We start from the raw sequence: 23,641 nt of genomic DNA, 5'->3' as shown, positions 1-23,641 counted from the left end.
GGAGCAGCAGGGGGACAAGATCGGTCACTGCTGGGTCCTGAGGGGATGTGGAGGGCCTAGAGCTCCTTTAAAAGTTTATTTGTCCAAGGGATCACCTACAGGGAGTCTGACACTGGTCGTTGGTGTTAATGTACTGACTGTCCTCGCAAATCCCCTAAACGCTTAGTCCTATTCACACTTTAAAAGAAGTGCAACAGCAGTGTCGGGGAGGGACGGGGGGGGTGAGACGTGTGAAGCCGCATATGGTCATCCGTAGCATTGTTTATCCAGAGAGTTGTTACAGCTGAGGACTAGGCTCCATCCCCCTGCTCCTCTTTGTCTCTCATTAATCTATCAGTATGGCTCTGGCCTGTTTCCAGTGATGTAGAGCGAGCAGGTTTAAGTGACCACCCACCCTGAGGAAAAGCATTAGTCTGTCCCCTCAGCCGTCACCTGCTATTGTTTATGCCTACATTTCACTCGGTTTCAGCTGCTATAAAATAATGAGCCAAGTGTTTTAATTGTAGTTTTCAAAGCGTTGAGATTAATGGTGGTACTTTAGGATAAATTTCTTGCTAATTTTTCTTCTTTTTTTTTTTTTCTTTCCAAGTTGACCAACTTGTCCTTTCTTTTGCTATTGTCTTTCTTTCCACTCGAGTCTTTTTCCTCTCGCTGGTCCGCCTGCCCACCTCTATTTAGGGAGACTTTAGTCCGCATGTGCAATTACAGAGTTCACATTTGGTCTGAGCTCTTTCCATCACTGAGAATGAAAAGGTTGGCTATGGGATCTGCATTAGTCTCCTTCTGCCTCTCCTTTATGCATGAGTTAAGACTCTGACTCTTGCGCAGACTGGAACACTGTGGTGTCTGCGAACCTTTTGCCTTCTCTTCACCTTACCAATATGTCTGCTGGCTATACCTCTCATCAGCTTCTGCAAAGCATGAAATATTCATGCTCCCCTTGCCCCCCCCACTCTGCATTTTTGAATCTATTATTTTGGAGAAAGGAGTACAGACACGTTTCCAGCTGTAGCTTGGCCTCTTCCAAGGTATACATAGCACATTAGGTGAGATGGGCATGCAGACGTTTGAGATCCATTAGCCATTATTCTGTTTAGGTGCTTTATCGTCAGCCCCATCATAGTCTAATGTATTGTGCTCTCTATTTAACAGGCCTGACCTCACTGCTTCACACTCAAGGCCCTGAGATTTCCCTTTATTTGTGTCAGCTGCTCTCTCACTCCGCCTCTCAGGCCATCACCTTCTCGTTCTCTCTCCCTCCCTCAGCTGTAGCTTGCTGCATCACAGTGTGAAGGTCAACGTTGGGAGGCGGTCATCTCTACTGTGATTTGGGCAAGAAGTGTGGTTTCCTGTGACTTTGCTCAGTCTTGTGTTGCCATTAGATCTGCTTCCAAGTCATGTTAACAGTGTCATTAGAGTAACAGCAGTGCTTATTGTCTCCCTGCAGACACGGCCAAAGATAGCATGCCTTCAGTCTGATTACACATTAACAGGAATTGACTTTAGCATAGCTCCAATCAGGGCAGGGCACTATGGCTGAAAATAGAAAAATCTGAAATGTATACATAATTAAAAGGTTACTCAATTGGGAATAAAAACATTTCACTAATTAACGTTGAACCAAAACAATTCCTCCAGTGTGTTCAGTGTTAGGATTCATTTGGCGCTCTTCTCTGTTTCTTCCTGTTTTAAAAACAGATCTTTGTGCTTTTGACTGTTTGTCAAAAAAAAAAAAACAGGACACTAAATGCATCTTTAGTTTCATGAAATTTTCTCCAGTCCTGTATTTCAATCCTTGCTGCATATCTGCTGATGTACACTCACCGGGCACTTCATTAGTACCAGGTTGGACCCCCCTTTTGCCTTCAGAACTGCCTTAATTATTCATGTCAGACTCAGGAAGGTGCTGGAAATATTCCTCAGAGATTTCAGTCCATATTGACAAGAGAGCATCACACAGTCGCTGCAGATTTGTCAGCTGCACATCCATTATGTGAATCTCCTGTTCCACCACATCCCAAAGGTGCTCTGCTGGATTGAGCTCCAGTGACTGTGGAGGCCATTTGAGTGCAGTGAGCTCATTGTCATGTTCAAGAAACCAGTTTGAGAGGATTTGAGCTTTGGTGCAGCACCCTGCTAGTAGCAACCATCAGAAGATGGGCACACTGTGGTCATAAAGGGATAGATATGGTCAACAACAATATTCGTGTAGGCTGTGGTGTTTAGACGATGCTCAGCTGATACTAACGGGCCCGAGGTGTGCCAAGAAAATATCTCCACACTGTTACACCACCATCAGCAGACTGAACCAATACAAGGCAGGATGGATCCATGCTTTCCTGTTGTTTTCACAAAATTCTGGCAGTGTTTTTTGTTTATTTATTTATTTATTTTTTGCCCTGTTCTTAGCTGATGGGAGTGACACCCAGTGAGGTCTTCAGCTGCTGTAGTCCATCTGCTTCAAGGTTCAATGTGCTCTGCATTCAGAGATTTTCTTTTGCATACCCTGGTTGTAATGAGTGGTTATTCTGGTTACTGTTCATTTCCTAGAACTGCAGTTTTTTTGGTTCCTCTTTTTCTGACTATTCATTGGAAACCCTAGATATAGCTGTGTGGGGAAATCCCTGCAGTTCAGCAGGTTCTGAAATAGTCAGATTTGGCCTCAGTCACCTAATTCACCAAATTTTGACTATTTGAATCATCACCCTGAAAGTCACTTAAGTCACCTTACTTCCCCGTTCTGATGCTCGGTGTGAACTTCAGCAGGTTGTCTTGATCATGTCTACCCACCAAATTGCATTGACTTGCTGACGTGGGATTGGCTGATTAGATATTTGTGTTAAGGAGCATTTGAACAGGTGTACCTTATGTTTGCAACCTTATGTATCAATCAGTGTGACAAGGTTGGTCAAAATCACTTCAGCCATTTGTGTCTACTCAACGTCAAACTCTGAAACACCACCTCGGTGAACAATAACATCATCATGGTATGAGTTCACTGAGCGCAAGTGAATGATGTTGTTGAATAATATTCTGCCTCTCATTATTGGAGCTATGTCCATTTTTGAAGTGGTTTGAGGTACTTTGGCTAAGAAACCCAAAAAAGAAAAAAACTGTGCTTCTTTGTATTGGTAATAGTTGTAACCCTGGTCATGTCCTCTGCTTCACTGTTTCCATCAGGAGTCACTTCCTGTGGCTAATCATACTTTGATATGCTGTGGCACGAACCCTGGCTCCCTAAGAAAGGAACAAACAAGGTACCCGGGGATCTTCAAGCAACCAGCTCTGTTGGTTTTTGTCTGCTCCACTGTGATATATTCTCTGAACACCCACTGTTTTTTTTCATGGCCTCTCTTTACATTAGTCTCTGCATCCCCATGAAGAGGGAAGTTGGACACGACTCAGAGAAAAAGAAGTGCGATTTCTTCCACTGCTCTTGCAGGAGGGAGATTTAAGGCATCCTGTTAAGCTTAGCTGGAAGGATAGCTGGGGCAGAGACACTTGCCAGAATGCTGACCTTGATTTCATTAAAAGGACACAGGATGCACTTGATTTTTCTCCACTTTTGATTTCTGTTTGAGATGAGCTCAGTGTGGCCACTTGTGTATTTTTGATGTTACTGCTTACCTTTAATTAAACCTAGGTTTATTGGGTTACTAATAAACCCTTTGATGGCATTATTACATCTATTTTATGTCCACTTTGTGTCTCGCTGGGTTTCGTGGTCACTGTTTAATGTCTTTGGGTTGAGGGGTATGTGTCTCTAATGCAGCATCTATGGTTTTTATACAGGATTGCATGCACGCTGCAATAGCTCTCCAGCTTAATGGTCAGACCATTTCCATGCAAAGGTAATGATGCTCCGTCTCATTTCTCCACCAGGAGTCTTAATGGAGAAATGATGTTTTTGTAAGTGACTCGCTCACACCATTCTCATGCTGTATGCTTTACTTTTCACACTTGGCTTGATGGAGGTTGCCTAAAGGGCTGGTATATTATGTTAGGTCTGCCGAGGGTATGGAAATGTATAGAGAGTGTGATAAGGGATTTTCTCCAAGAGTAAAGGATCCTTTTGTTGCCAGGTCTGTCTGTCACTGTCATCCACTCCTCTGCTCTTGGATTGCTTCCCTTCCATCAGCTTGTTTTTCTTCCTTCTCTCCATTTTGGTTCCGATACTGTGAGGATTTGAGAGAAATAGAAGGCGAGTGTCCCCATGGGTGATGGCTTCACTTGCGTGCAGTCACACAATTCTACTGTGCTGAATTGGGAGTTGGCTCACCCTGAAGCTTTGTCACTCAAATTCTGCCTATTGATTGTGTGAAGGCTGCGTGAGCGGGCAATTTGTGTGTGTGTGTGTGTGTGTGTGTGTGTGTGTGTGTGTGTGTGTGTGTGTTATGTTTGCACACACAGGGGTTAGGTGTATGTGTGTGGTGTGTGTGTGTGTGTGTGTGTGTGTGTGTGTAGGGGGAAACTGGCAGCTCTTACTTTGTGTAGGTGAGTGCAAGGACTACTTTGGAGCGAACTTTTGGAGTGCTGGCACTGGCAGTGTACAACATCTCCCACACACCGCTAATCCCACTCAACAAAAGAATGTGATATGCTATTTGTTCTATAGGAGCTGATGCTGTGCTGTTAGATTTTAACACTATTTCCTTTTGTCTTGCCGTTTTTCTAGGTCAGGATTTAATCCTGGGGGAATGCTGTTGAGATGACCTGCGTGGCCTTTGTTTCCTCAAGAGATTATTCTCCAATCAAAAGAGTGGAGCAAAATCGAGCCAGGACATGGTTGACAGGTTTACATGATGGACAGGTGATGGAGTCTTCCATCATCTTTCTCCACCAGTGACTCGGCCTGCCAGCTCTCCCCGCGAGGCATAAGTGTGTACCAGCAGTCCAAGGCCCCCTATTTGTTTTGCCATGGTGACATAAGCAGTGCTGCAATATGAGGGAGAGCCAAAACTGCCTCATTTCTTTCTCCAGTAGCTGCTGCAGCTGCTATCTTAATGCTTCTTGTATTTAGCTCCATAACAAGACTGACCTTGTTCTGAATAACCCCTGCTCGCTGTTTTCTACCCACACCGAGAGAGACTGTCCCCAAGGTGTGCTGCTGAGCCGGCGCGGCAGAGCGGTGTGGCGTGAGACGATGCTGGGATGTGTGACCCGCCTCCGTCGGCAGGTCCGTCTCCTCCCCCTGCAGACCTCGCTGCTACTACTCTTCCTCTTCTGCACCGTCAGCGTCTTCATCTCTGCCTACTTCCTATATGGCGTCAAGCGGGAGCTGGAGCCGTCAGGAGGGGGTGTATCCGGAGCCGAGGGAGCGTCCGCCGACTCCGACGACCCACGGGTCACTCCGTCCCGACTGCTGCCTTTGCGGAGCGTCTCAGGGGGCCCCGGGGCAGATCCCGGAGGGGCAAGGACAGATCCTGTTGTTCTGGTGTTTGTGGAAAGCCAATATTCTCAACTGGGGCAGGAGATTGTGGCCATTTTGGAGTCTGGCCGTTTCAGGTACCGGACTGAGATCTCTCCTGGTAAAGGGGACATGCCCACATTGACAGACAAAGAAAAAGGGCGTTTTACACTTGTTATTTATGAGAACATTCTCAAGTATGTTAACTTGGACGCCTGGAACCGAGAGCTGCTGGACAAATACTGTGTGGAATATGGAGTGGGCATCATTGGCTTCTTCAAGGTTAGGACAACACCACACTCCTTCTGCCTCCCTCATTTCTCTCCCCTCTCTCACTCACACCTTCTGCCCTGTCCATCTGGCTCCACCGTCTCTAAGGAGATGGGATTCACAGAGTTGGAAAGACCTGCCTGGTTCAATATCATTCAGTCCCACTGCAGTGTCTTCTGTCTCTCTTATGTTCTCTGTATCTCTGTTTTTTCTTTATTCTGCAATCTGGCCTTCTTCTCTTTTCTTCCTCAGCGTCTTATTTCTCTGCTTTGTTTTAATCTAGCCATGCAGTTCCCAACCTTCTTCTCCCTCTGTGTTTCTCTTGTATGTTCTCCTTTTTTCTCTATATCAGTAAATCCCTAGATGCTCATGTTTGCCCAAGGCCAGTTTTTTTTTTAGGTCTTATAGTTTTAATCACCATCTCTGAGCCATGTAAAGAATATACAAGGAGTTGTGGAGGCATGGGTGGTGATACGGAGATGTTAGGGAGTTAAATCATGGTTTCCTGGTGGAATTTAGCATGAGGAGAAAGGAGAAACCAATCAGTGCATTTATATATCTGCCCAATTAATATCACTGTCCTGTTCTGGCTTTCCCCCCCAAAGCACATCAGCATATTTGTTTCATACAAATTTCAGAGGTCCTCTGCAGAAGCAGATGCACTGCTTCTAATTAGACTCCAGCTGTACAACAATGGACTTACATCTGCTCTATATCTGTAATTGGCTCTGACAGTACTTTTTAATGTAGCCCTGCTAAGTTTATTTAGATTTCTGTTACTGGTGATTTACAACACTTTGCCCATTACACATAAAACTCTACAGGGTTTACTTGATTGCAAACATAAGTAACATCGTTTTACATGTTGTAGGACTGGATGTAAATAACCTCACAGCAAACAAAATGAATACATATTTGGTCAAATGTAGTTTATGGAGAATGAAGTGGCTCTTTTTAAATGAAATTAGAGCCTGACTGATATATTGGCGGATATTAGCCATTTGCCGATATATCAGTATCAGTCACAAACTGACAGCTAGCTGGTCGGGCAGAGCGTAAACGAGTAATCCATGATTTGTTGTGACAGCAAAACAAGATTATATTAACTGTTTTCACATATTATCTTAATAAGGGCACATAAATAACTACACATAACAAATGTTAGGGAAATCTGTTTATATTTTGTGTGTCTGAAAGAATATATATCACATTTTTAAATCATCAAATATCAACATTTGATTCAGTCTAAAGAAATCCTTTATCAGTTGGGCTCCCTCTCATGATCTGTGGGAAAGGAGAGTGTGCTTGTATGTGTACTTGTATGCTTTTCTACATATTAGAAATACATTCAGTTACATAGGTAATCATTGCAATTATTTTTATCTACATCCACAGCCTTGAGGTAATGGAACTCCAAGCAATGTGAAAATAAAGCCTGTATTAACAAATGGCCCTGCTTAAAGAATATCAGCTGATTTGTTTTTAATGAATTTCTTTCAGCTGTCAAATATGCAGCCTATAGTTCGCACACATGAATAGAGCAACACTGGTAACCATCATGCGGACACCACACAGTGTATGCTAATTAACCTTTCTCACTAACACCCACACGTGGTAATAAATTCCAAGGAAGACTTAAGATGAAGTGCAAGATGAAGTAAGAGTCAATTGGGGAATTACAAGTTTGGGTGGGGAAATTTCATTGAGCCTTCACTGAAGCCTCAGTCTCAGAGTCTTTGAGAACACAGCAGGAGGTTATTCATTTTGACTGCAATCTCAGGGCATACCAGATTGAGCATAGCAGGTAGAAGCTGCCTCATGCCTTCACGTTTGAGCAGGCCTGACATTCCTTATTTCACACATGACTGGAGAAATTGGGGAATTATTTCCAATACATTTCTGTCTTCATCACTCCGGTGTATGATGAATCTGTGTGATTTCTCTCTTGTCTCTGTCTCTCTGTGTTGATCAGGCCAATGAAAACAGTTTGCTCAGTGCACAGCTGAAAGGCTTCCCCCTCTTTCTTCACTCTAACTTGGGTCTCAAGGACTGCACAGTCAACCCCAAGTCCCCGCTTCTCTTTATCACTCGATCCGGGCAGCCGCTGCCAGGTCCTCTCCCCGGAGATGACTGGACTGTTTTTCAGTCCAACCACTCGACATACGAACCTGTGTTACTGGCCAAGACCCAATCGGCTGAGAGCGTCGCATCGATGGGGCAGAATGCTGCTCTGCTGCCGTCAGTGGTGCAGGATCTGGGGCTTCACGATGGCATCCAGAGGGTCCTGTTCGGCAACAACCTGGCCTTCTGGCTGCACAAGCTGGTGTTTGTGGATGCTGTGGCCTTTTTGACGGGGAAGCGGCTCTCGCTGTCCCTGGAGCGCTACATCCTTGTGGATATAGATGACATCTTTGTGGGCAGGGAGGGCACCCGCATGAAGGTGCCTGATGTAAAGGTGAGTTTATGTTTCACAGTGAAAAAAAGATGCTCAGAATAGAAACTGAACCCACTTATCTATTCATCAACTGATGTTTTCAACAGCCCTTTGCTGAAATATAAAAAAAAAATTGCCTCACACATAGCATGTTCTACCCTCTGCCAGTCATACAGAAACCCCTTCTTCTCGCTCCTCCACTCCTTTTGAATGCATTCGTCCCAGTAGGCTGCTCAAAGCTGACAGGCCCCACTGCTCACACTGTCACAGAAGCTCCACAGCAATGAATATTTCAGGGGCCCAGAGACATACAAAGAATGTTGAAAAGCTCCTTGCTTGCGTCCCCTCAGAGCAGAACAGACTCGCCTCACATGTGGAGGCAGAGGGTATGAGAAAAAGTTATGGAAGAAGCATCAAGGCCTCCTTACTGGCAGCACAGCAGCTTGCTTGTAGAGACGCATCACACCCTGACATGATGGAGAAATCTGAGAGAGTGAGAAGGGGTATGTGCTGGGAGTCTCATCCAGCACGGAGATCAAATGAAACAAACACCCGAATCAGAGGAGAGCAAAATATCAAACAGAATGGAGGAGAGGAGTGAGGCAACTGGGAGTGGATGTTGGATGTTTACCGAAAGAAACTTGCAGAATAAAATATGTATGTGGGCACACGACCGACCGGGTGTTCACGCTTTCTCATTAATGCGCTCGTGCACCATTTTGAGCGCATCGTGTATTGACTCATGCTGCTCTCCTCCTACTTTTTCAGGCCCTGCTGGAGACGCAGAGGGAGCTGCGCACCCATGTGCCCAACTTCACCTTCAATCTGGGCTTCTCAGGGAAATTCTTTCACGCTGGTAAGACGCAACCCGGAGAGAACTTTTGGTCATTAACTCATGCTGAGATAAACTGAAATAAATAATTCTTCAAGTTGGGAAAGTTGTGATTCATATTCTTTAAGTTCACATATCATCTTTTTTCTCTGTCATGCCCTGGCTGTCTCTATTTCCTGCTTCTCATTTCTCAAATGCTTCCTTCTTATATTTGAACTTTGTCTTCCCTTTTGCCTCGCTGACTTTCATTTCCTCTCTTTGTCATCACTGGCTCTATTTTACCTTTGCCTCTTCTTTGTCATCTCCCATTTTTATATCTTCAATTTCCTCATAACCCATCGACCCCCATTTTTCTGCCAACCCCCTTCTTCTCCCTCCATCTTCTCCTCTTCCTCTCCCATCCGATTATCTCTCATGTCCAGGATCTGATGAGGAGGACCTGGGAGATGACCTGCTGCTTTCCTATGTGAAGGATTTCTGGTGGTTTCCTCACATGTGGAGCCACATGCAGCCCCATCTATTTCATAACCAGTCCGTGCTGGCCGAGCAGATGTTGCTCAACAAGAAATTTGCCATGGTGAGTCAACGGGGGGCAAAGGTCACATCACAGTTTTGAGTAAACACGCTGATCAGGCTTATATTTGCTTAGCCTGTTGTTTTGATTTAAATAGACAGTCTCGGGCAAGCTGTTCACATTTTTGCAAGTTGAAAAAAAAAAAAAGAGAGAGAGATTGAAGCTTGGTTGATTTAGCAGCACACCTGCCTTGAGCAGCTATTTTGTCTGTAATACAAGAGGGAATCTTCTGCATCTGCTTGCCTGTAGCCATAAATCTTGCATTGTTTTGATTAAGAATGCAAAAATAGTGCGATTTCAATCAGATGTGATGATTTAGACCTGCATGTTCTCCATATAAGAGGATGCTGTGGGAGTGGGCTTGCTGAGGCGTTGTTAAGCTCTTATCTAATATCTCACTGTGGCTGCTCCTTCTCGTCTCATTGCTCGCTCACTTAGTCCGTAAACAAAGACTTGTAAGAATTAAGTTTTGCGCACACATTTTGATGAGGAATGATTTCCGTCCACTCTAATTGTGTTAGCATACGTGGGGCATTTTCTGTGACCCCTTTCACAGTAAAAAAAAAAAAAATATCTTAAAGATTTAACTGCAGAGCAGCAACAGGAAATTATAGGTTTGGTAGAGCTCTTAAATGGTGTAATATGGGCAACAGAACATTGAGGCCGTTATTAGTTGCATATATTTGCACGCGCTGCATTGTTTTCCTGCTTATACAGTCAGTGTGAATACAGCAAAGAAGACGCAGACCACTTCCTTGATTTCGGAGGATTCTTAACACCCACAGAGCCTGACAGGGGCTGTCACACTATGCCTCATTTTGATACATTTCCATTTCTTTTTTTGTCCCCAGGAGCACGGGATCCCCACTAACATGGGCTACGCGGTGGCTCCTCACCACTCAGGTGTCTACCCTGTACACATGCAGCTGTACGACGCCTGGAAGAAAGTGTGGGGCATCAAGGTGACCAGCACAGAGGAATATCCACATCTAAAGCCAGCTCGCTTCCGGCGAGGTTTCATCCATAGCGGCATTAGTGTAAGGCAACTTTTCGTACACCCAGGCATTCAAAAGGCCTCGTTATCTTCTTACCGCTGGCTTGTTAGCTTTCTCTCCACTTGGCTCCTCAACATCCATTACCTTCTGAGCCAGTAATCCCTTTCAGGGGTCTTTCCCACCATCTACATATTTTATCGCCCCCTCCTCCTCCACCTCCTTTGTATTTATTCCTCTCTTATGACCGGCACTTTCTTTTCATCCTGCTCTTTTTCCATCATCCTGCATTTCTCAGCATGTCTGCTTTTCTCGTCTCGTACCTAAAGATGATGATCATGATGACAGTGTTATTATTTTTCGTCTAAGGAATCAGAAGCGCTGTAAAAGGCCAGTCCTGTTTGGTTGTATTTCCTGTCGAGTGCCAAATGATAATGTAGTCAAGTGAACCAGTCTTGCATGAGACACCTGTCTGGGTCGTGCCCCCCCCCCCCCCCCCCCCCCCCCCCCCCCCCCCCCCCCCCACCCCGCACTTTATTCAGCTTCACATCCTAGTTGGTGCTGAAGAGAGTAAAATTAAAGTTGAATGGAATACATTCAAGAGGTTCAAAAGGGAAAAAAAAAAATCTTATCCATTTCTTTCCCAGGTTGACCTTCAGTGCTGATAAGAAGCAGTGCAGCCTCGGTCCAGTTGCTTTGTAGTGCTGGCATTCAGTCGGCCTGTGTGGTCCCACAACTCTGTTCCTGTCCTTGAGATAGAGCAATCTGAGTGGACAGTCTCCACTGCTTACTGATGATTGATATTCAGTTCCCCAGACACTCCAAACTGTAAACGCATTTCCATGAATTTCCATATAGACTCTGAGTGAATAAGAGGTTTGCTTTGGCTAGATGAGCTGCATAATATGAATGTTATTGAAAGCAAACAATGTGTGGGGTAACTGCCTGGAGTACTGACAGCTTCGCTCGGCTCTCAGCGGAGGGCTGATGGTGTGTGTTTATTTGTGACAATGCAGTTCTCTCGTGATCTTTTTTACGCGAGTGTGTAATTTCATTCCCTTTTTTTTTTCCTTGTTGCTGGTTTGGTGACTTTGTGTTTGTTTATGTCTCAGGTGCTGCCAAGGCAGACGTGTGGTCTTTTCACGCACACTATCTTCTACAAAGACTACCCAGGCAGTCCGAACGAGCTGGACAAACTCATCAATGGGGGAGAACTCTTCCTCACTGTTCTCCTGAACCCCGTGAGTCAATTACACATCCTCACAACACCTCAATTGTCTTGTGCGCTTGGAAAGCCATTTAACTGATGGTGTAAATTGAAATTTAAATGAGGAACAGGACAATGACTAGTCGGTGAGTCACACAGAGATGTCTGCATCAAGCGCGCTCTTTTTACTCTGCTGTGAAAGCTTCTGTTGCTGGAGCCAAAACAGTGTTGAGAATTCCTTCTATTTGTCAGCATGTTTGCTTTGAGATGATATAAATGGGTTACTCAGGTCTGCAGATAATTGGATTTTTTTTTTTTTGCAAAGCTTTACTTTTTAACCAAGACTTTTTTTAAACCGAGTAATCATAAAGCTTTGTTTCAGCAGTTTTTTTGTTTTAAAACTGCCGTTTCCAATTTTTACTAGAAGTTTACTAGTTTCCATTTCTCTAGAACTTTTTCTCATACTGTGTATGATTAACCCCGAATGGGGAAACATTCATCTGTGTGGCTTATTGAGAACAGGGACAGCGATGCTCTAATACTGAGACTGATAAATTCCATTATACTTTACAGTGACAGTAATGAATGGCAGAGCCAAATGTACAGCACCAACTATTAGCTATTTTCATTATTGATTCATCTGCTTGTTTTCTTGAGCTAATCGGTTTATCATTTCAATGTGCAAAAGTCTTGAGCCACCCCTCATTTATATTTTGCTAGGAAAATGGGAAATGGGGGGCTCGAAGGCCAAAACCACAGTTTGTACAATTCTAATGAGCTTCAATGTCAAAATTTGTAGTGACCACCACAGCCTGAACTCTCTGAGGCAGCTTTCTTCTCATTTCTTTAAGTAGGCTTCAGGAATAGTTCTTGAAACACATTCAGAGCTCTTCTTTGGATGTTGGCTGCTTTTTCTTGTGTTTTCTGTCAAGATGACCCCACAGTGCTTCAGTGACGTTGAGGTCCGGGCTCTGGGGAGGCCAATCCATGAATGATAGTGTTCCATTATGTTGTATGCTGTTACTGCATTGGCAGTGTGTTTGGGATCATTGTCAGGCTGGAAACTGAAGCCTGTCAGATGCTTTCCAGCTGTTACTGCTTGGTGGAGCAAATTCTGTCTGTACTTTTCTGTGTTCATAATTCCATCAATTTTAACAAGGTCTCCAACACCCCTGCCTGAAATACAGCCCCAAACCAGGACAGAACCTCCACCTTTTTTTCCACTCCACTGATGGCTGGAGACACTCACTGTTGGACCACTCTGCTGACATATGTCTTGATGACAATTTGATCCAAAAATTTCCGATTTGGATTCATCACTCCATCATATCTGTTTTCACTGCTTTTCAGTCCAGTTTTTGTGTAATCTGGCATACCTCAGCCTGTTTCCCTTCCTTAAGAATGACTTCTTGGCAGACCCCCTTCCACTGAGACCCTTTCTGATGAGGCTTCAGTGAAGAGTAGATGGATCAGCTGAAGGGCCAGATGTATCTCTCAGGTCCTGTTTCAGGCCTTTGCTGGATTTTTTTTCCTATTCCTTAAGGACATGACTTTCAGATATTTTTCACCTGCCATAGATAGTATTTTTTTTAGGCCTGACACTCGTCTTCTTTTGTCCTCCACTTGTCCAGTTTCCTAAAAAAAATTTAAGGATACCATGCTGAGATATGCCAAGTTTTTCATTTGGAAATCACAGTGTTGGTACAGAAATACTATTTTATGTCTGTCAAACTGACATGATTTGACATTTTTATAGATTCAACTCAAATAGGAACAAGTTGTGTTTTTTATGACAGGGTGCCAGTAACTGTTTGTGTAAAGATACAGTTTAAAATTGGTTCTTCTCTAAGTTGTTTGTTATGTGAAGACTCAAAACTCGCTCATCCCTTGAGTTAGCTGCCTTTTTTATGCTTGAATAATTCAGGGGTCAGTGTTAAGGGACTTAACAAACAAAAAACATATTCTTCTGAGAATGATCAGGTACAAGGACTGGACTGAAAATGAGTGGAAAAGCAGCCAATGTCCAAAGAAAAGCTTTGAAATACCTTCAGAAAGACTGGAGAACTATTGCTCAAAAGCAGCAAAACATAAAGAAACTAGAAGGGCACACACACCTCATACCTCGCTGATACTATAGGGTATATACTGTAGTATAGGTACCACCCAATGTTGTTATAATCCATCATAAATTACTAGATCTCAAAGACTAGAAATGTATTTTAGTGGCTTTTAAAAACTGTAAAATATGATTTTATATTTGTTTTAAAAGAAATTAGATCCACTTGAACAGATGATGGCATATATAGTCTGGATATATTTTATCTGTATGTACCCTAATAGCATCCTTTAAAAAAACAAAACAAATATAAAACAAACATTTGCAGAGATGTGAATTGACTCTGTAACTTTTATTAGGGTTTGTAGTTCACTTTGCACTACTGTGAGTATTTTAATTTAAAATAAAAAAAAGACAATAATTATCAAGAGTAATTTTTTATACCTGAGTGACAAATTTCATCGTGACAGATGAAAAATTCACTGAGATATGAACTTTAAAATTTTGCCAATTGGGGGTGTGGTGACCTTGACCTTTGACCTTGAAGATAAAACCATATGTTCTTAGGCCCCTAAGGAATATTTCCACAGATTTTCATCAATTTTGGTTCAAAACCTTCTGAGTTATATTATTGGTGACAGACACACAGAGAAACAAGCAAACAGAAAGTGAAAACATTATGAGTATCTCTGTGCTTTTTCCCTTTCTGCCCACAGATTAGCATTTTCATGACCCATTTGTCCAACTATGGGAACGACCGCCTCGGCCTGTACACCTTTAAAAGCCTGGTGACGTTCGTCAACACATGGACCAACCTGAAGATGCAGACCCTGCCACCTGTCCAACTGGCTCAGAAGTACTTCAGCCTGTTCCCATCTGAGAGAGATCCCCTCTGGCAGGTAAAAAGAACATACTGAGCGTAATATTACTTATTTCTATACTTTACTGAAACTCAGCGAGGAGGGAACATTTCAGAACCTGCTCTGAGTCTGCACACGTATTCTGCACACGAGTTATGAAAATGAGAAAAACAGCATATGCTCACACTGGCAGAATACAAGCTATTGCACAGCATAACGAGCAAGCTAGATACAATTACAGCCCATTACAGAAGTATCATCCTTGTTGTAATCAGTATACACCGTATATCACTGCCACACAGACCTATCGCAGTTGTTGAGATCCGCATCACGACAATGTGTAGTGAGATTTCGACAAGTTACGCAGTGCCATAAATCAAGCAAAATGTGTGCGACGCTTTGATTATGACCACTACACTGTTCGGTTGCTCTCGTATCTGTTAGAATTTTGTAACACAGGGTTGTTTATGTGTTTTGTGGTGGCTACAGGATCCTTGTGAGGACAAAAGGCACAAGGACATCTGGTCCAAAGAGAAAACATGTGACCGCTTTCCCAAACTGCTCGTCATTGGCCCTCAGAAGACAGGTGAGAAGCAGTACTTCAACACCCTCTACAGGGCGTAGTTAGAAATGATAAAATGTGACAGTCGCCATTCGGCTCGAAAGCAGAAGTCACAGCACGAGAGGTTGTTATCGTGGTTGGCTGTAGTTGCCTTTTATGTATAAAATTCTATTATTAGAGCTATTACTAGAGACATCCTCTTTCTTGTTCTCACCATCTCAGTCATGTCAGTGACACTTGCTGTGCTCTTCTTCACTCAGGGACAACAGCTCTCTATCTGTTTCTTGGCATGCACCCTGACCTGACCAGTAACTACCCGAGCAAGGAGACTTTTGAGGAGATCCAGTTCTTCAATGGGCATAATTACCACAGAGGCATCGACTGGTAATTATTTTTACACTCGCCTCATTTTTGTGCAGTGGTAAAGAAACACTTTACATGCCAAAATTATCCCCATAATATAATTGATGTTCACATTTTTTTTTGTCCTCTTGTTTGGTGTTGATGCTGCAGCATCGAAGCGACTGACAGTAACTGTTCACAGTGCTCTTATTTTAACATCTCTCTTCAGCATGTTAGCATATAAACTAGACTGTGAGTGGAAAAAGGCAGTTTTCACTTGTAATTATAGTCGCAGTTGCTTCACAACTTTGCTGCGTCTGCATCTGGAGTTACGTTTCCCCATATGTTTAGGTAGGAGTGCAGACCATTTGCATTTAAAGCAAAAGAAAAAAACAAACTGCCAGCAGCAGTTAATAATTTATTCGCACTTTGTTATTTAAAAAGAAAAATGCAAACGATGCCAGGACCTCAAAACAGCAAATTTGCTCGTTTGTGACATTCCTGAGAGCAACACAATTAACACCTATTCATCTAAAGAGTCACTGTTTTGAGTTTCCTGTAGGTTTAATTGACTTCGAGCGGCATTAAAGCAACACTTCACGCATCAATGCACACAATCTGAAAACAAACCAATGCAAAATGTACTTGGCAGACTGGAAATTTCTGTGAGTGGGCTGCCCAAATATTAACATTGTATAACACTATAGTGTTAGATGTTTTTTTTTTGTTGGTTTTTTTTTGTATGTGGGGTGCCAAGCTGTTGTGCATGGTCAGTCACCCACACAGTAAACACAGAAATTATCCTTATCTGCAGAGTGCAAATTGGATCAGATCAACTCTGGCTGCTCATAATGTTTTTCTGTGTTTGTGCATTTTTTTTGTGCTTTAGGTATATGGAATACTTCCCTCTGCCCTCCAATACTAGCTCAGACTACTACTTTGAGAAGAGTGCTAACTACTTTGACTCTGAGGTGGCAGCCCAGAGGGCTGCAGCTCTCCTGCCCAAAGCCAAGATCATCACCATCCTCATCAACCCAGCAGACAGAGCTTACTCTTGGTACCAGGTTGGTCACCCGCTACTCCACTAATCACTGCAGTTAGGGAATTGTTTTATACAAAGTAAATGACTCTCTCTTTACTTTTTGCATCTGCCCACAGCACCAAAGAGCCCACGACGACCCAGTGGCACTGAAATACTCCTTCCACGACGTCATCACTGCGGGTCGTGACACTCCTGTCAAACTACGGGTCCTACAGAATCGCTGTCTGGTGCCGGGCTGGTATGCCATCCACCTGGAGCGCTGGCTCAATTTTTACCATTCCAGCCAGGTACCATGCAGGGCTTGATGTGCTTAGTGGTGGGCAATGTATAGTTAAAACCACGGTTATTATAGTAATTTAAAACAAAACTAGATGTTGGGGGGGGGCATTTTTGTTAACTAAACTACAACTGTAAAAACTGAAACGATTTTGTGAACTTAAATAAAAGCAGAATACAGAAGAAACAAAGAATCAAAATGAAATAAAAATTATAAAATACAAAACTATAATAACTCTGCAACAATTTAAATGTGTGTATGTCAGGGTGTATAAATTTATGTATGGTAAATAATTTATTGTAAGGGCAGCTTGTTCTCTCTTTTGTATTCCTCGTAGTCTGTGTTTTAAATCCAAGGACCTTGAGGGAAGGGAGCTGCTCTTTAGGGACAATTCTCAACAGCAAAACGAGCACTTGTTGCTCAAAAATTGTAAGCTGCACCAGCGAGTTAGGATTAAGTGTGAGCAGCATTACTGAACAAGAATGTCAATAAGAATCTGCTCCAGTGGATTCTATCAGCAGGTCATTTTATTCAAACTTGAGTTTTTCAAACTTTTGAAAGTTTTTGAAAGTTTTGAAATATGAGCATTTATATCAAGTTATACTTTAAAAACTGCCATAATATTCGAGCCAGGCCAATATATCAGCCAATATTATCTATTTGCCTATATACCAGTATCTGCATTTGGCCGATACTGATACACTGGCCAATAAATGGAAATTTAAAAAGTAAAGAATAGACGAGAGAGACACCCTTCAACCATGCTATGAGTGTTGAGGTTGCATAGTTTGCCCACTAGAGGACACTCAACAACTTCCCTGTCTGCAACATGTGTTTAGAAGCCAAAAATGCAGCAACCAGCTGATCCAAACAGAATCAGGCTGTAAACAAGTAATCCATGACTTCCTGTGACATTAAAAAAATATTTTTTTTATTGCATTGTTAACTGTAATTTCCCCATTGTGGGATCAATAAAGTATCATCATTATCTTGATAAGGACTCATAAATAACTACACATAACAAAAGTTAGGAAAATCTGTTTGCTTATGTTTCATGTATCAACTGATATCAGATTAAATATCAGTATTGGTATCCATTTTAAATGTCAGCTGTATTTATTATTTATTTGAGGTTATATTACAGCTCTGTGCATACACAGCCATCTTGTTCCTCTTCTCATACTGTTTGTATCTTTCCCAGGTGTTAGTTTTGGATGGACAGATGCTGAAAACCGAGCCTGCCTCAGTCATGGATAAAATCCAGAAGTTTCTTGGCCTCACTAACATTATCAATTACCACAAGATCTTAGCGTAAGTATCCCCATCCCAGCGTATCACTGCCAAATTTATAGATTAATTTGCAGCTTCATTAATAGCTTTCCTGGCTTCAAATGCAAATACACTGCTCAAAAAAACTAAAGGAACACTTTTTAATCAGAGCGTAGCATCAAGTCAGTTAAACCTCTGGGATATTGATCTGGTTAGTTAAGTAGGAGAGGGGTTGTTAATCAGTTTCAGCTGCTTTTTTTCAGGTGCACTAGAGGGGTAGCAGTAAGAAAACCCCCAAAACAGGAATGGTTTTACAGGTGGAGGCCACTGACATTTTTCCCATCTTTATTTTTTCTGGCTGTTTTTTCACAAATTTTGCTTTTAGCTAGGGTCAGTGTCACTACTGGTAGCATGGCAATACCTGGATCATACAGAGGTTGCACAGGTATTCCAGGAAAATCCTGGTAACTCCTGGAGGAGAGCATGGAGGATATTCCAGGAGACAGGCAGGTACTCCAAGAGAGCTGGACATGCCTGTAGAAGGTCCTTAACCCATCAGTAGGACCGGTATCTGCAGCTTTGTGCAAGAAGGAACAGGATGAGCACTGCCAGAGCCCTACAAAGTGACCTCCAGCAGGCCACTGGTGTGAATGTCTCTGACTCAGCAATCAGAAACAGACTTCATGAGGGTGGTCCGAGGGCCCACCATCCTCTATTGGGCCCTGTGCTCACTGCCTGGCACCGTGGAGCCAGATTGGCATTTGCCAAAGACTAGCAGAATTGGCAGGTCCACCACTGGCCCCCTGTGCTTTTCACAGATGAACCTGAGCACATGTGACAGATGTGAAAGGGTCTGGAGAAGTCGTGGAGAACGTTTTTCTGCATGTAACATTGCTCAGCACAACCGGTTTGGTCGTGGATCACCGATGCTCTGGGGAGACATATCCGTGGAGGGACGAACAGACCTCTACAGGCTAGGCAACGGCACCCTGACTGTCATTAGGTATCAGGATGACATCCTTGGACCCACTGTCAGACCCTACGCTGGTGCAGTGGGCCCTGGGTTCCTCCTGGTGCACAACAATGCTCGGTGGTGAGAGTATGCAGGCAGTTCGTTGAGAATGAAAGACTTCATACCATTTACTGGCCCCCCATGCTTTCCTGATCTAAATACAATAGAACACCTCTGGGACATTATGTTTCAGTCCATACAACTCCACCAGGTTGCACCTCAGACTGTCTAGGAGTTCAGTGATGCTAATCGAGATCTGGGAGATCCCCCTGGACACCATCCGTTGTCTCATTAGGAGCATTCCCCCAATGGTGTCAGGAATGCATACAAGCACGTGTGGGCCATACAAACTACTGTGTACCATTTTGAGTTGCTGCAATGAAATTTCACCAAAGTAGGCTAGCCTGCGGCATCATTTTTTTCCATTTTTGATCATTTTCATTTCCATCAAATGATGTGGCATCCTTTCCTTCCTAACACATTACCCAGTCCATATCAGTATAGATATTCAGCATGATTTTTTTTCCCACATTGAGATCTGTTTTTTTTTTAGCAGTGTTCAAAGTCAGATATGGTCCACTAAAAGGTTTTCACCTGGCAGGCATCAGATTCTGATGATGTTCAGTAAATTAAATAGTCTGTTTTGGGGGGACTTGGAGGTAAAGACACTGATTTAGGGAGTTTTCTTATACCTCTGCCTTGTTTTCTGTCATCTGTAATAGCAATAAAAAAAAAATGAAATCATCAGCTCATATTTTTAAAAAAAAACAGCTATTGACAGTTCTCTCTAGTAAAGCATTGAGACATTTAAAAAAATCAATTACACAAAAAAATCACCTTGCTTTGAAAAACGCATTTGTCTCATCGCTAATTTGAAGGTTTGTCAGATTTCTCCCACTCTCCCTAAAATATGTGCTGGAAGTTCTAAGTGTGAACATCACACTTCTGTAAGTTGCTCATTGGATTGGGATTTTTTTTTTTTGTGGAGTTGTCAAACGTGCTCAGAACGTGCTAGAAAACAGCACAAGGACATATGAGCAAAGAAAATATGGTCTAAATACAGTAACTGGGGGGGGGGGGGGGGGGGGGGGGGGTAGATTTTCAGCATTTGAATTCAAAAATTGTGTTTTGTAGTTCTCAGTGGACTCTTGTATCTTTTATGTCCAGGTTTGACCCTAAAAAAGGCTTCTGGTGTCAGCTGCTGGAGGGAGGGAAGACAAAGTGTTTAGGAAAGAGTAAAGGACGCAGGTACCCTGACATGGACCCTGAGGTATGATGCATTATCACTCGTTTAAAAAGTAGCATGTATGATCTTTTTATTTCCTGTGCTTTAGATTAATCTTTTTCTTTCTTTTTTTATTGCATTCTTCAGTCCCAGGCGTTCCTCAGGGATTACTATAGGGATCACAACATAGAGCTGTCTAAGTTGCTCTACAGGATGGGACAGCCGCTGCCCAGCTGGCTCAGAGAAGAGCTGGTCCACACCAGGTAGCAGCACCACAGGGGAAAACCACACCTCCTCATACTGAACCACTAATCTTCCCTGCTGGGGGCTCACTGGCCTCGTGGCCTGAAATGTTGAAGATCCCAATTAGTTTTGACTGAGATTTGAAGACATCCACCTAGAACTCAAGACTTAGCTGTGATCTTCCCAAAAAGGGCAACAGTGGGCAGACCAGGAATATGGAAGCCTTAATGGTGTGCACTGAAGAAGAGACGGGGAATACTCAGAGGATGCACACGAGGGACTGTCGGTGTTTGATAATCATATGCCTGTTCTCCTCAATCAAACTGTCTTATCAACTCATGAACTTCTTCCTGGAAATCAGAGGAAGGGAATAAAGTCTGAGGCTTCAGTTGTGGGGAAACAGGTGACGGAGACTATCACCTGTGTCCCCAGCGGCGAGTTTTGATGTTCAGAGCACATTAAAGCAGGCTTATCATATCCGATCGACAGAGAGACATTGGTTCCAAATGCCTTTGATGCACGTGTTTGTATGAAAGGAGAATGGGACGTCTGGAGTCTTGACTTAGGCTGCATGTTGTAGCCTTACTTGATAGGCCTTGGTAGAATCTAGTTATCACATTTCAAGTGCCAGGACAAGAATCTTCCTTAAACTATTACCACATGAACTTTTCATGGCTCTCTTTTTTAAAATCTTATTTTATTTTTTGTTTTCTTTACTTTGATCTTAACGTTTCTGTAATGCTGATGGCAATGCATTGTTATAGAATGTACCAAAACTAAACACTTTGGCGCCATTGGTTTCATATAGGCCGGATGTACAGTACAGTTGCGTACACTGTTTTCAGCTCAGCATGCTCTCTAAAGTCAGTTTTACGGCCATTTGATCAGCTACAGCAGGAACACAGGAAAGGCGATGAAAGCACATCGTTTGAGGATCAAGTTTGAAACGTACAGGTTACTGGAAAGCACACTAACAAAACTGTTCCTACTACAATCTGTGAAGAAGATCATAAGCTAGCTACTGTATGTTAACTACGCACTCTGGTCCAGTAGATTCAGAAGATCGTGCATCTCAAAAATCTGGTTTCACCGATGTTTTTTTTTTTTTTTTTTTATCATAACTGTTTATGTCGTCTCAGATTTTATTTCACTCACTCACTAGAAGAGGTTTTGTTCAGGAAGTTAAACGCTGGCTCTGGTTACTTAAGACATAACGAACACGTAAAGTCACCGGGCACACCAACTGCGCGCCCAGAGAGACCACGCAGACATTCGGTTGTCGGTCAAGGTGTTACCACTGCAACTAGACGTGAAACGTAGGTAACAAAAAGCTGCTCTTCTTGCAATAGTTTTGTACGATGTTCTGATGTTATAACAATGCACATGATGGTATTTGATTTCCTGACTTTATAATGTACATAATGCGAAAAACCCTCTGTAGACCTAAATTATTGAATGTGTTTGGGTTTACGCTCTCCATCGGCCCATTGTCATAGTGTGAAATGTCAGTGCTGTACTGAGGAGAGTTTGAAATCTTTATTTTTTTTTTTTCCTCATTGTGCAGAGGTGTGTCGCTGAGATTGTTTCCTCTCATGTCCTCTCACTGCCAACTGTTGTACAAAGGTACTGAGTCTCTCCATATAAAGTATTAAGTGATAATACATAACAGCAACGATGGTACTAATCTCCTGGACTGTATGATAAAGATTTGTAATTGTTGTCAATAATTTTTACAGTGTAACTAATATTGTCGGTGCTTTTTAATTTGCAAATAAAACACCACTGTATTTTTCAGTAGTTGATCTTTTTTTTTTGCCTCTCCTTTCTCATCTGCTTATAGGTTGCCTTCCACCTCACCCCAGCTGTTTTTACAGCTCTTTTATTGTATAAAGTCATGCAAAATTTTACCTTAATTCTACGATTATATAAGAAAATGTTTTGAAGGAATCGTGGTTAGATGAACCTAGTGTCAAAATGCAGTCATGAAAAAGGAAGTTTTCACAAGATTGGATGAACTTCTACAGGAATTAAGAGAGCAAGTAGCAGTTAGTTGCTTCTAATCAAATGCACTTGATTAGTTTATCATCAGCAAGCCTGAGCACCTTTATAAAAGCAGAAGTTTTGGTAGTTTCCTGGTCGGGCACATTAACACATTACCACAATCTTCCCAGGAGTGAAAGTCCCATCGAATTCTCCCAAAAGGTCAGACCGTACAATGCTCAGAAATTGCAAAAACAAAGAAAAGCATAAGAGCTACATCTCAGACCCTACGGGCCTCAATTAGCGTGTTAAATGTTAAAGTTCATGAGTACAATTAGAAAAAGATCAAACCAGTATGGCTTGTGTAAAGGTTTACCAGCAGAAAGCCTCTTCTCTCTAAAAAGAACATGTCACGACAGCTTAGGTTTGCAAAGTTACATCTGAACAAACATCAAGACTTCTGGGACAGTCTTGTCTGTCTACAGGACAAAGTGGGGCTGTCTGGCCTTAATGCACAGCATCACATTTGGTGAAACGCAAACACAACATATCGGCACAAACCCCTCATACCAGCTGTCGAGCACAGTTGGTATGAGGATTTGGGCTTGTTTTGCAACAACAGGACCTTGGCACCTTGCAGTCACGGAGTCAGCCGTGAGCTCCTCTGTATACCAAAGTATTCTAGAGTCAAATGTGAGGCCATCTGTCTGACAGCTTAAACTTGGCAAAAAAATGGGTCAAACAACAGCACAGTTATCCCAAGCACAACAGAAAATCTGCAACAGAACGGCTCAAAAAGAAAAGAATCAAGGTGTTGCAATGGCCCGGTCAAAGTCCACACCTCAAACTCATCGAAATGCTGTGGTGGAACTAATGCCAGCAAACTTCAATGAACAGAAGTAACATTGTAAAGAAGAGGGGAGATAAAGTCATAGTGAAAATGATTGCTTCAAATTACTGCTGCTAAAGGTGGTTCTACTAGTTATTGAATGTTGGCTGTACTTTGTACTTTCTTTTTCACGACTGTGAATGGAGACCTTTCAGATGCTATCTAGTC

At 42.7% G+C, this 23,641-nt stretch overlaps 1 protein-coding gene across 1 annotated transcript in view; it reads left to right on the top strand.

The window, feature by feature from the left end:
• Positions 1–22,401, top strand: part of ndst1a (N-deacetylase/N-sulfotransferase (heparan glucosaminyl) 1a) — a 47,483-nt gene extending 25,082 nt beyond the window's left edge. The window contains exons 2-15 of the mRNA XM_030739038.1: positions 4,676–5,689; positions 7,650–8,132; positions 8,880–8,967; positions 9,366–9,520; positions 10,369–10,554; positions 11,622–11,750; positions 14,489–14,671; positions 15,122–15,218; positions 15,455–15,578; positions 16,426–16,600; positions 16,695–16,865; positions 18,057–18,166; positions 20,304–20,406; positions 20,509–22,401. Of these exons, the coding sequence (XP_030594898.1) occupies positions 5,144–5,689; positions 7,650–8,132; positions 8,880–8,967; positions 9,366–9,520; positions 10,369–10,554; positions 11,622–11,750; positions 14,489–14,671; positions 15,122–15,218; positions 15,455–15,578; positions 16,426–16,600; positions 16,695–16,865; positions 18,057–18,166; positions 20,304–20,406; positions 20,509–20,628 (2,670 nt within the window). The 5' untranslated portion in view covers positions 4,676–5,143 and the 3' untranslated portion in view covers positions 20,629–22,401. The remainder of the gene's footprint in view (positions 1–4,675; positions 5,690–7,649; positions 8,133–8,879; positions 8,968–9,365; positions 9,521–10,368; positions 10,555–11,621; positions 11,751–14,488; positions 14,672–15,121; positions 15,219–15,454; positions 15,579–16,425; positions 16,601–16,694; positions 16,866–18,056; positions 18,167–20,303; positions 20,407–20,508) is intronic.
• The last annotated feature ends 1,240 nt before the right edge of the window (positions 22,402–23,641 follow it).

The sequence above is a fragment of the Archocentrus centrarchus genome, chromosome 10, assembly GCF_007364275.1.
Source record: "Archocentrus centrarchus isolate MPI-CPG fArcCen1 chromosome 10, fArcCen1, whole genome shotgun sequence".
Classification (NCBI taxonomy): domain Eukaryota; kingdom Metazoa; phylum Chordata; class Actinopteri; order Cichliformes; family Cichlidae; genus Archocentrus; species Archocentrus centrarchus.
This window is presented reverse-complemented; position numbering and strand designations above follow the sequence as displayed.